The following is a 13,434-nucleotide window of genomic DNA, read 5'->3' as shown; positions in this document are numbered from 1 at the left end:
ACCCTCCACCTCCTCCATCCATCCCTCCATCCCAAACAAGGCTGGGCCTCCTCCCTCTCTCCCCCCTCCTCCCCTCCTCCTCCTCCTCCTCTCCCTGTCTTGAGTCCTTATAGGGCAGGCCCTGAGGGGAGCAGCCAATCAGACGGCCTCTCTGCGGCTGACTTTTCTCCCATCATTCACTGCATTCCTGCGAGCGTCTGAACTGGGCTCACTGGGACCGGCCCAGTTTGATTTAAAGACCCCCGTGAGTCCGAGGAGGGTCAGACAGACGGACTCCTCTGACCCCTGACCCGCTAACATCAGAGACTCCATCAGAGACCTGGACCCTCAGAGTTCTCAGTCCAGCTCCCTAAAACTGATCCACATTCAGAGACCTTTAAAAGTGTGTGTGTAAGAGGACAGAGTCAGAACCTGGTTCTGATCCTGGGGTTGAACCCTGAGAGCAGACTGAGTCCCTCTCTGCTGCTTCATTCTGATTGGACCGTTTCAGGTGAGCAGCAGGTGTGAGGGGTTACCTGCAGACCACTTCAGGCTGAGGTTAGGCCGCTGAGCTGAGGAGAGCCTTAATGGGTTCGTTAATTTATCTTTTGTGGCTGTAGAAGGTCCAGTTCTGATCCTCATGGTCCAGTTCTGACCCCCCTGGATCAGAGAGCCTGATGACGTGCGGCTGTGTTGACTGTCAGCAGCAGTGGGTTTGTGTTAAAAGAAACCGTCTGCACTCAGACCCAGACTGACCCTGACTTCACCTCCTTTCTTTCCAACCACACACTGACTTCACTGCTAATGAGTGTTAGCCTGATTGCTAAGTCAGACCACAGAGTAATCCTGAGCTGACCCTGAGGTAACCATGGTCACCCTGAGGTAACCCTAAACTAACTTTAAGCTAACTGTGGTTACCCTGAGCTAACTCTGAGCTAACCGAGCTAACCATGAGTGAACTGTGGAACCCTGGGCTAACTGTGGTTACCCTAAGCTAACCCTGAGCTCAGAGTGGTTACTCTGAGCTAACCTTGTGCTAATAGTGGTAACCATGAGCTAACTGTGGTTAACTAACCTTACCCTGAGCTTACAGTGGTTACCCTGGGCTAACCCTGAGCTAACCCTAAGCTAATTGTGGTTACCCTGAGCTAACCTTGAGCTAACTGTGGTTACCCTGAGCTAACCCTTGAGCTAACTGTAGTTACCCTGAGCTAACCCTGAGCTAACTGTAGTTACCCTGAGCTAACCCTGAGCTAACTGTGGTTACCCTGAGCTAACTGTGGTTACCCTGAGCTTACCCTGAGCTAACTGTTGTTACCCTAAGCTAACTCTGAGCTAACTGTTGTCACCCTGAGCTAACCCTGAGCTAACCCTGACCTAACTGTGGTTACCCTGAGCTAACTATTAGCTTACTGTGGTTACCATAAGCTAGCTCTGGTTACCCTGAGCTTACCATGAGCTCACTTTGTGCTAACAGTGGTAACCCTGAGCTTACCTTACGCTGATAGTTGTTACCCTCTGCTAATTGTGATCACCCTGAGCTAACTGTGGTCACCTTGAGCTAACCATTAGCTAACTTTGGTTACCCTGAGCTAACCCTGAGCTAACTGTGGTAACCCTGAGCTAACCCTGAGCTAACTGTGCTTACCCTGAGCTAACCTTGAGCTTACTATGATTCTTTGAGCTAACCTTGAGCTAACTGTGATTAGCCTTACCCTTGCTGAAGAGGGTTAATTAATGAAGTTATGGTCAGGTCAGGGCTTTGATGTAAAGTGATGTCACTGTCAGAGATGAAGTTAAAGTGATTTAATGAAAGTTTAACAGCTCCAGTTTATTCCTGTCAGCAGAGGGAACAGGTTCTGTAAGTCCACCTGAGGACCAGGTCTCTGGACTCTGTGGGCAGAGTATCCTCCCATGGTCAGGTGAACAGACACGCCTGGTTCTTGTCCTCTCTGTGACCCCCTCAGACTGATCCCTCACAGCGTGTGTGTGTGTGTGTGTGTGTGTGTGTGTGTGTGTGTGTGTGTGTGTGTGTGTGTGTGTGTGTGTGTGTGTAGACTGTCTGCAGGTTGTGCTGTTGACTCACAGACATGTTTGAATCCTCCTGTGTCTCCATTCTCAGCTGTGTCTCTGCTGTTCTCCCATCACTCTGGTACTGACTGATTTACGCTCATTAACACACACACACACACACACACACACACACACACACACACACACACATTCACACACACTCACACAGATATCCTGTTACACACACCCTGACCTGTCCTTAGCTGGGTGAACTGAGAAGTGACCTCCTCTGAGTGACGCTAAAGATCATCCTGACAGTGACTCTGTGAGTTTGAGTCCTTTCAGCAGGCCCACCTCATCAGTTCATCAGTTTATTAATTAATGAAACTAGAAAGCAGAGTTTTTCCCGTCAAACAGGGAACACATGAAGAGTTTTGTAGAGTCCATTAATGAAATAATTAATTAAAATGTTTTAAATTCACTCATGATGAATGTGAAAATACAGAAGTTGATAAATGATTTCTGAGAATCTACTCAGCTCCTCTCTCCTCCTCTCACCTCCTGATAAGGCAGTGTAACATGTTCATTCACACACACACACACACACACACACACACACACACACACACACACACACACACACACACACACACACACACACACACACACACACACACACACTGAGACATACCCACATACTGTATACACTACAGGGCTGTGCCAAAACAATGACATCATCAGTTTACATGATGTACAGTCCAATCCCATCTGAGGACAGATCCCAGACTGTCCTGCTCACACACACACACACACACACACACTCACACACACTCACACACACACACACACACACACACACACACACACACACACACACACAGTGGTTTCAGGCTCATCCCCATGTTAGGACTCTGGGATGTGGTTTTTCCAGTCTGGTCTCTGCAGGAGCTGGTTTTTACGTTCAGTCTCCCCCTAACACACTGACTGATCCTCCATCCTCCGTCCATGCACCTGCAGACTCCACCCTGGTCCTGCAGTTAGCTTTGTGAACCACAGGGTACCTGTCAGGACCAGGTCTGGAGGCTGCTGGTCTGTGGGGAGGTGTCACTTCACTTCTGTTGGGCTGTGTGTGTGTGTGTGTGTGTGTGTGTGTGTGTGTATGTGTGTGTGTGTGTGTGTGTGTGTGTGTGTGTGTGTGTGTGTGTGTGTGTGTGTGTGTGTGTGTGTGTGTGTGTGTGTGTGAGCTCTCATTCTGCTGCAGGCTGCACGCCGTGGATCATCCCTGGATGCAGATCTCCTCGTGGCCTCGCTGAGACTCCTCACTGGTTCTCCTTAAAAGGAAACTTTACTACCAGGAAAAGAAAACTTCCTGCAGCAGAGACGCCGCCCTCCTCGCCACACGTCTGGAGGAGAGGTGGATGAGGGGAGCAGCGGAGGAGGAGGAGGAGAGGAGTGAAGATGAAATGTCAGAAACAGCCGAGTCAGAGCAGAAGAGACAGAGGATGGAGTTTGAAAAAGAGTCAGCGAGGAGATCTGTCTGTTTCTCTAAGACCTAAAAAGGAAGCCTGTCAGTAAACAAGAGCCTCCTCCTCCTCCTCCTCCTCCTCCTCCCCCTCCTCCTGGTCTCATGTAAGGAGAGGAATCGAGGTGGGTGTGTCCTGCAGATGAGAGGGACTCCTCTGTGCACTGTAGTATTTCTCTGAGTCTGTCCTTCTTTAGCCGTACTCTGACCTCCTTCTCTCCTTCTCTCCTTCTCTCCTTCTCTCCTTCTCTGCTTCTCCTTTTCTCTCCTTCTCTCCTTCTCCTCCTCTCCATCCTTCATAGCTTCACTGTTTACGCTCAGTCCGACACACACACACACACTCACACACACACATATATGCACCCTGAACTCATCAGCTGTTTGTCATTAGCATGTTAGCGTGTTAGCATGTAGCTGTATAGAGATGAGTCTGTTCTATTTATCTTAGTTTATTTCCTTTCTTCTCTTTCATTGTTTCCTTCAGTCTGAGGATGAGGAGGATGAGGAGGGCAGACTCCACCTGCCTCACCTTCATTCATTCATTCACTGTCACACACACTCTCTCTCACACACACACTCACACATACACACACACACTCTGCCTGGACTTTGACCGAAAATGGGAAAACAGCTGGACTCCTTACAGGGACGTCTGAAACTGTCTCTGATTGGCTGAATAACATCAACACACAGCGAGCCGCTCACAACCAGCTCAGGAATGTGTGTGTGTGTGTGTGTGTGTGTGTGTGTGTTTATGGATACAGCTCAGTCACATATTTAAACTTCCAAGTGGAGACCTTGAACTCAGACAGGATTCTGTTTGAACTGATGTGTGTGTGTGTGTGTGTGTGTGTGTGTGTGTGTGTGTGTGTGTGTGTGTGTGTGTGTGTTTTAACTCTTTAATTCCTTTTTTATTCATACAAACACCTCTTCACAGAGATCATGTTCTCTGTCAATGAGGTTTGTGCGTTTTTTTTTTTTTTTACAGATGATGTCATCAAAGAAGCCACGCCCCCTTTGTGTGCTTCTTTTACACAAAAAGAAAAAAATTGTGTCGTGCATCTCCGATAATTTATAACTTCCACACAGAGACGATTGGACGAACAGGAGCTCCCAGTGTCCGACATGAAACTGTCATATAAAAACATACTTCCTGGTGTGATTGGTCACAGAGGTTACCATGGTAACCGCGTGATAAACAATTCCTGACGTGACAATGCAGAGAAACTGTTGTTGTTTTTAGGGAAAACATCTTCTGCTACTGTAGTTTAGTCCTGTGGTCATAGACTGTAAAAAAAATGGACGTCATCTTGCTCGGCTTGAAGTGAGGTCTCCATAAAAACTGCTCCCCCTGGTGGCTGGCTGCAGTATAGGTTAAAAAATCCATCTCCCCAGTCATTCCAGATGGGCTGTGGTCAAACTTTAAAAAATTAATCCACCTGGTAGAAATGTTTCTCACGTCTGACTGTTGTGGTGATTTGAAGATATCATTTGGCTGTCTCGTATCCAAGTCCTCTTTTTTCTGAAAAGTTTCATTTTTATTAGTTATTAGAGGTTACAAACAAGGCTTTATGTCACGTTTAACGATGATTGACAGCTGACGTTCTTGTGTATTTTTGGGGGGGATTGTAAAATATGTCTGGAGGTAGAGTCAAGAAGTGATTAGACTCTAGAAAGAAAAAAAATATTATTATTTTTGTCACCCAGCTCCACTCAGATTCTCCCAGAATCCCTCACAGTCTCTGCTGCACAGACTCTGGCTGCTAACTGCTACAATTCAACTCCGTGCGTAACATTCATGTTAAAAACACGACACAGGTTTTAATATTTACAGACAAGAAAGGGGAACACACCTGATACAAAGACACTCTTTAAACCTCTCAGTGCTGCTGCTTTAATCTGATACACACACACACACACACACACACACACTCCTTAAGTTAACTGCCTCTGCTGCCCCCGCTGGTCAACATCCACACTGCACCACCTGACAAAATCAAAGACAGAGCAACCTTTCCTCCAGCACCATCACCTCCTCCTCATGCCTCCTTCTTTATCTGCTCCTGTCCTTTCCTCTCCTCTGTTGCCCCTTTGTCTCATCTATAACTCCCCCCTCAGGATGAACTGTGTCAGTACAGCTGACTCTTTACATCCTGTAGCAGCTGTTGATGTCCTGCAGGTGGCGCTGTCTGCTCAGGATTCATTTCTCTGTTTGAGTTTCCAACAGTCATCTCCAAAAAATGTTTCTTCATCACTTCAGAAGAAATCCAAACAGATCAGAACTTGTGTGTGTGTGTGTGTGTGTGTGTGTGTGTGTGTGTGTGTGTGTGTGTGTGTGTGTGTGTGTGTGTGTGAGTGTGTGATATTATTTTAATGCTGATATGTTGTGTTTGTTTAAACCCTGTTATATCAGAGGTTAATATCGTCCGCCTCCTTCACATAAATCACATGACCTTCACTTTCCCGAAACAGTTAGAGGGAAGCCACACACACACACACACACACACACACACACACACACACACACACTGCAGACCACTCTGGCTTCCTCGCCTCCTTCAGCTGAAACAGAAACTCGGCCTCATTAGACACACACTTCCTGTCAGAGATAGACACAATGAGGGGGTTTTACTCAGGAATTTCCCAGAAGTCATCAGGGTGATGACCTCACAGAGTCTCAGAGAGGGAAGAGAGGAGACACACACACACACACACACACACACACACACACACATTGCAGAAGCACTTTAGATGGTCTGTCATGCAATGTGTGGGAGTTAACCACCGAAACAACAATGAGATTAAAAATAAATCATCATCACTTTGGCGGACGGCAAACGGTTTCCAGCTTCGTGAAAAATCTGTTTCTGTTAATTAGAATTTATGCTGAGGCTGCAGAGCTCTGTACTGACGGTTAATCTTAAATCAAAATGAGATCAAACTTCTTATCTAGTCTTGATGTTTGGTTTCTGTTCATAAAACTTTATTGGAAAGTGTCTTGAGATAACGTTATCTGTGACTTAGGGCTATATGAATATAGATTTGATTGATTGATTTTCTGATGTTGATTACAGGAGATCCTTGATGTACATGGTTCTCGACTTTGCAACCCCAATTTATATATATATATATATATATATATATATATATATATATATATATATATATATATATATATATATATATGTAAGAAAAAAGAGAAGGTGTCAAAGTTAGGCCACTCTGTTCGTAAGCTCCTACTACACTTATTGATGAATACACAGCTACACAGCGTTTCCACCAAGCAGTCTGGCACGGTTCAGTACAGTTTGGTACAGTTAAGCCTGATCCCATTTGTGTTTCCACAGCAAACTGTGCCCTCTCGTGGTGGGCGGCGTGTAAGCTGGATGCTGAAAGCCGCAGATGTTAAACAACAGCGTGACGCCGTAGCAATGCAACACAGTTTACCCGCTATTAAATCCAACGAAGAAGAAAAACGTGACACAGTAAACAAAGAGCACAGATGAAGACATGCAGCATTTCGTCCTCTCTGTGATTGTCATGTAGCTCTTTGATACAAAGAACAATCAAGCTTTGTTTCAGAGAAGTCTGTGGAGGAAATGCAGCCGCTGTCGCACGTTAAGTGACAATCCTTTTGACCAATCAACGGTCTGCAGTGTTGTTGCTCCACCTTCAGAGAGCGGATCGGTTCACTTTAGCCGCATTTTCACCAAGCAGACTGGTTCAGTTCGTCTCGGTACGGTGCGCTTTTTACGGCATTTCCACTGACTTATTTCGGGACAGATCCCTAAAAACAGAGATGAGCCGTCCCACTTTTTGGGACCCTTTGGTATGGACTTCAGGTTATGACACATGGTAGGAACACGTTCGTCCTTTATCAATAAATACACAAAGTAAAAGCTGGATTAGAATTTAGGCCGTTAAATGTATTATTCACCTTCAGCTGAGAGTCACCAGTTAGCATGGACGCTATCAACTCCAAAACACCTGTTGCTCTGTTACCATCCAAACTTGATAGATACTTCTGTTGTATATTATCATTTCAAACAGCTGACCACAGAACAACATTTGATGCTGATAACAGATTAAATTTAGTGTTTAAAGAACGATAACTCGTCTGAATTAGTGGGACTAATTGCTGCTTCTTTTGCCAAATTGCGCAAAAATCTTTGTGATGATGTAGACTGATAACCCCTCTATACACACACACACACACACACACACACACACTAAATCTATTCACACATCACATATACTTCATACACATGTAATATGTGTGTGTGTGTGTGAACATGCTGTGCTTCATCGTGGGGACACTCCTTCCTTTGGGGACGAGGTGTCCCTCAGGTGAGGCGAGTGTCTGGTTGAACAGGTCAGGTGTGACTCTGAGGCTCAGGTGAGTGTGCTGTGATTGGTCCATGAGTGTGTCTGTTTGCTGTTTGTCCTTCATCAGTTATGTAAAACAACCTGAGATATTTCCTCACCTGATGGAAAATTACTGAGCTTCACACAGGAGAATAACAGTTGGATTAAGAATAACCCAGTTTGAGCTGTTTTATAACCCGACCGCTGAGTCGTTACAGCACTTAAAGCAGTAGTTCATTATATCCTAATAGAAGAGGTCAATGTTTGACCTAAATACTGGGTCAAATTAATTAAAAACCTGGGTTTCTAAATGTATTTAATCAGAAATCTATCCAAATTTTTAGTTAAATTAACTTTATTTTAAAAATATTTTATAAAACCGTGGAGCACTGAAAGCCAGTCCATGCTGTACAACACAGACAACAGGTCCGTGCTGTGAAGCACAGATGGTCAGTTCATACAGCCCGTGAGCATACAGCAGGGTCTCATATCTGTAGCGCATCTTTATCATTATCATCAACTCATCTTTATCATCTTCACCCTCATCGTCATCATCATTATCATCTTTATCATTTTTATAATCTTCATCTCATCATGATTATCATTATCATCCCAATCTTCATCATCCTCAATTTTAACTTTATCATTATTATCATTCCCATATTCATCATTATCATCAACTGCATCATTATGATGATCATTTTAAGTTTATCATTTTTTGATTCTCATAATCATGTTATCATATTTTTCATCATTATTAACATAGTCATCATTATCATTTTATCATCTTCATCTTTGTCATGATTACCATCTGTATCTTCATCATGATTCTCATCTTTATCATTGTTATCAGATTCATCATCATCATCTTCACGCTCATTATCATACTCATTATCATTATCATACTCATCATCATCAAGATTATAACCTGCATCATTTTAATCATCTTTATCATAATAATCTTCATTTTTATCATTTTTACCATCTTCATCTATTACCATGAGTTTCATTTTCATCATGATTATCATCTTCATCGTTTTTATCAGTATCGTCTTCATCCTGCTTTAATCTGGTTTGTGTATCAAACAGAACCAGGTCCAGTTCTGCAACCTGTCCTGTCAGACCCAGAGCTCCTGTCAGGTCAGGTGATATAACTTCCTGTATTCATCATCAGTAAACTGTGTCAGGGAGGTGAACCCATCGTGTCCCTCCTCTTCCTCCAGGTCTGGTCTGAACCTGTGCGGCGCAGCGTCACTCTGACAGGTATTTAAAGAATCCATGGAGTGAACTTTGAGACGGCTTCATGTTTGCTCTGAGAGCGAAACGTGGGAGGAAACGTGTCTCTGCAGGTCCTCACTCAGGTTTGGTACGTGAGAGAAGACCTGAACCTGAGCCAGGACCTGAACCTGAGCACGTTTACGGATCAGCAGGAACTAAACTCGAACAGGTTCAGATCTGACGGGTTGTGCAACACGGCCTCACTTCCATACAAAAGCTTTCACCTGTTGCAGCTCAGAGTGAGTCACACCTGCAGGTTATGAAGGAAACGACAAGCTGGACCCAACATGACTCAGGTTCTGGACCCTCAGACTGGAGCCTGGAAGTCTGGATTCAACAATCCTCACAGTTTAGAAAAACATGGTTGATGTTTCCTGTGAACTCATCTGTTTCCTCTTTCAAAGCATTTTTCTCCACCACTTTCCAGATAACTCAGGATTGTTTTATTGCTTTTCACAGAATTCAGACAAATCCTTTGAACAAAGACTAACCCCTTTGATTAACTTAGAAAAAAATAAAAAATTAGACTGGGAAAAAACACAACGGTGACACTCCCAGAGCTTTCATAGAGACACCATAGAGGTGTCTTTATGAAATTAAGTCCTTAGGGCTTAATTTTTGTGTGTTTTCAACGATCTGAATTTTTTCATTAAAAAAGGCTGATCCCTTGGAGTTTCAAAAAAAAAAAAAAAAAAAAAAACAGGTTGTGAAAAAAACCAATGGGTATACTCATAGGGCTGGTTTAAGAGTAAAGTTTTTTAAATTAAGAAAAATTAAAATGGAGACGCTCCCAATGGTTATACAGATACAGAGACACACTTATGGTAGATAACCCTAAATGGTGCTCACTTTTTAAGATTTTTTTTTTTAACTTTCAGAAAATTCTGACAAAAAACTAGGCCCCCCTAACCCAAAGTTTTTTATTATTTTAATCTATTTATTTATTTTTAAATTTTCATTTATTTTTTTGTGGAGACTACTAAGGCTTGTATAAAGACACCCTATGGGAATATAACTTCTCACTAAAGAGTCTTTAGTATTTTTAGACACTAAAAAAATTTGGAGTAAAACCAAGGCTAACCCCTTGGATATTTACCGCAAAATTTTGAAAAAAAAAATTGTGTGAAAAATCTTTGGGGAAACTCTTATGACTTGTATAAACACACTTGTAAAGCAAAAAAAAAGAACAAACAAACAAGCAAAAAAATTAATGGTGTTTTTTTTTAAACATTTGGAAAAACAAAATAATACAACAACTACAAAAAAAAAGGCTTTTCCAAGTTTTTTTTTTTTTTTTTTTTTTCACAAAATTTGGATCTGAAAAAAAAAAAAAAAATTAAGTAATTCAATTACACTTTTTAATGCTTTACAGTAATCAGAAATTTTGAGAAGAACAAAGTTTTTTATTTTCATGATTTGACCAGAACTAGTATTGTGAAAAAAACAAGGATACTCATAAAAACACTGGGGTTTAAGTGTCTGTGGGTTCACTTTTTGATATCTTTAGAAATTCTTCAAATTTTGAAAAAAAAAACCAAAAAAAAAAACCAAAGGTTAACCCCTTTATAATTAAAAAAAAAAAAAAAAAAAAAAATACTAGTATGAAAAAACATAATGGAGACAGTACTTGGGTTTGCATGAAGACACCCCACTGGGTAAATAACCTCTCAGGGCCTCTATAATGAAACCTCAAATACATACAATTACATTTATATCTGTTTCTGTGTTTCTTCACTTACACCTTCCAGTAAAGACAAACAGGAGCAGGTCTTGGACTCTGAGGCAGTTAATCACAGACAAAGGAGAGTTTCCTTTTTTCTCCCAGATCATAAAACAATAAAGATCAGATTAAAAGGAACAACCAGTGAGTCATTTCTCAGGAGCTGCTTTATCATTTCCTTCTGCTGCGTCTGACCGAAAGTGGTTATTGTTCCACTGAAGTTTGGACTCTCAGAGGAGAGGAAGTGACCGGCCGGAGAGCCTCCTGTCAAATCAAACACTGTTTATTTACAGTAACATGTGCTGAGGGTGTGATGTGTTCAGGGACTGTCTGTAGAAAGTTACATCCTCAGCTAAGAGAGCTGCTGTGACGCTATCACCTCAGCCAGGTTTCTGGAATCAGGGATAGATAATCAGCACTAAATAATCAGTTATTTCATTTAAAAACACTTAGAAACACTTCAGTAAGTCCAGGCTGTTTTCCTCCTGCAGTCAGTGTTTGAAGCTGTTGGTTTTTGCACATTTCAGACCGTGTAGATTTAAAGGTCAGAGTTTAATTGTGACCTGCTGAGGGACTGCAGATGTAAATTAGCTGTAAGCTAACTCTGGTACAATGCATCAAATGGTGACATTTATGTTACATATTATACACATTCCTTTTATAAATACATTACATTAAAAAAAGAAAAGAAATCGAAACTTCAGTCAGGGTAAAATGCTTTTGTTCTTCAGGTTTATTTTCAGACATGCAAACATTCACTTCATGCAAACTCTGCTTCACATTTTTAGTTACAAAAGCTTCCTGTTCACTTTTTTACAACAAAAACTTCATTTTCCCAACTTCCTCTGCTCCCTCCTCATCTCCTCTGCTCCCTCTTCACCTCCTCTGCTCCTTCTTCACTTCCTCTGCTCCTTCTTCAACTCCTGACTCTGACTTCACCAAAACGTGGATTTCTGTTCAGAGATAAAATCTAAGGAACCTCTCAGAGGTCGACTCTACGTCCAGTATGAACTTTAACAGACAACTTTTAAATCTGGTCTTGGTTTAACACAGCTGCACCTGAACGCATCACATCAAAAACAGACAATTTGAATCCTTCAGAAATATTTAAACAGATCATAAAATATAGACTGAAACAGATAAACTCTTAGAGACAATAAATAAACAAGACATATAAAAATAAATAAAACACTTCTTCTGTCTTTTCACAGAGTCTTCCTGACCTTTGACTTTGGGTCAGCTCCTCCTGAGGCGTTCATGGACCTCTTCTCAGTCTGGAAACACCTCATCAGGTCTTTCAGGACGGAGGTTCAGTTTTTCTGACCTGAAGGGGTCACAGACTGTTCAGATCTCAGACGTTTGGATGAGTTTATAACAGGATCCTTCACAAACTCATCTCTTCATCAGTACAGGAACCTTTAGTTAGTTCATGAACTTCTCCACTCCTCAGTCCTCGTGTGTGTACAGTGTCCCAAACAGCCGGTCCCAGTGAGTGAAGTAGGGGGCGTAGTTGTAACTGGACTTGAGGTGGTGCAGGTCATGGTGTCGGGCCCCCCCGTATAGGCCGAAGGGGACCAGGCGGTGCGTGGCCCAGGGCAGGTCGTAGCCGCAGTGGTCCTCCACAGAGAGCCAGATGTTGAGGATGAAGAAGCTGAGCTCCGTCAGCGGGTGCACGCCCAGCAGGATGGAGTTGGAGGCGGCGAAGAAGCCCAGACTCAGGGTCTCCCAGGCCCCTGAGTACTCTGTGGCGAGGGCCGAGGGGGCGGTGAAGGTGTGGTGCACCTGCAGGAGGAGAGAAGAGACCTGTGTTTAAACCTGTTATCTAAGACCATCATCATCATCATCATCCTCTCTGACAGCTGTCTCAGCGCTCTACAGACTCCTACAGCATCAAACGCCGTCCTCACCTTGTGGAAGTTCCTGTAGAGCCAGGGCACCCTGTGGTGCAGCAGGTGCCAGGTGAAGCTCTGGAAGTCAAAGAGCAGCAGGCAGACCAGCACCTGAGCCAGCAGCTGGAGGAGGGGAGGGGCCTGCGCGGGCAGCTGGACGGGCCGCAGGAACCAGTGCAGCAGCGTGAGCGGGAAGATGAAGACGGCGTGGTTGTAGAGCGTCAGAGCCAGGCAGCTCCATGCCGAGGACCAGCTCACAGAGCTCTGAGGCTGCAGCTTGTACCTGCGCACCAAGGCCCACCTGGGGGCCAGCAGGTCCAGGAGGAGGAAGGGCAGGCAGAAGGAGAGGTAGACGCAGAGGGAGAAGAGGACGGGGAACAGGGGGGAGGAGAGGAGGGAGGAGTGCTCCACCAGGACGGTCCAGAGAGGCTGCAGTAACATGTTGTCATCAGTCATGTATGATAAGCTTTAGAGGGAACTTTCATCGCCGCTGCTTTTACTGAAGCTCAGCCACGCCCCCAATGCCATGACCCCGCCCCCTGGGCCGCCCACACAGCCTAAATAAGGACACTCCATTTCCTCACAGCTCGGAAAATGATGTGATGAAATGGAAAGCAAGTTTAGACAGCGTGAGGGTCACATGACCTCATTCACACACGCTCACGTTT

The 13,434-nt window shown here is 43.7% G+C and overlaps 1 protein-coding gene across 1 annotated transcript; it reads right to left on the bottom strand.

Moving 5' to 3' along the window:
• Nucleotides 1-11,640: 11,640 nt before the first annotated feature.
• On the bottom strand, nucleotides 11,641-13,221 carry ch25h (cholesterol 25-hydroxylase). Its single transcript, XM_074663553.1, has 2 exons — nucleotides 12,785-13,221; nucleotides 11,641-12,659 (listed from the first exon to the last, which is right to left on the bottom strand). The coding sequence occupies exons 1-2, from the start codon at nucleotides 13,205-13,207 to the stop codon at nucleotides 12,324-12,326; spliced, it is 759 nt and encodes a 252-aa protein (XP_074519654.1). The 5' UTR covers nucleotides 13,208-13,221; the 3' UTR covers nucleotides 11,641-12,323.
• Between the last annotated feature and the right edge of the window lie 213 nt (nucleotides 13,222-13,434).

The sequence above is a fragment of the Halichoeres trimaculatus genome, unplaced genomic scaffold, assembly GCF_033239565.1.
Source record: "Halichoeres trimaculatus isolate MK-OKI-2021-1 unplaced genomic scaffold, fHalTri1.1 fHalTri1_scaffold_23, whole genome shotgun sequence".
Classification (NCBI taxonomy): Eukaryota; Metazoa; Chordata; class Actinopteri; order Labriformes; family Labridae; genus Halichoeres; species Halichoeres trimaculatus.
Note: the sequence above shows the minus strand (reverse complement) of the source record. Positions and strands in the feature narration are given on the sequence as shown.

What these genes read in the sequence shown, in the direction of transcription:
- ch25h (XM_074663553.1), bottom strand. Translation starts at nt 13,207, where the DNA reads ATGTTACTGCAGCCTCTCTGGACCGTCCTGGTGGAGCACTCCTCCCTC. An exon ending in TCTACAGGAACTTCCACAAG is followed by an intron (nt 12,660 to 12,784) that starts GTGAGGACGGCG and finishes CTCCTCCTGCAG; the next exon opens with GTGCACCACACCTTCACCGC.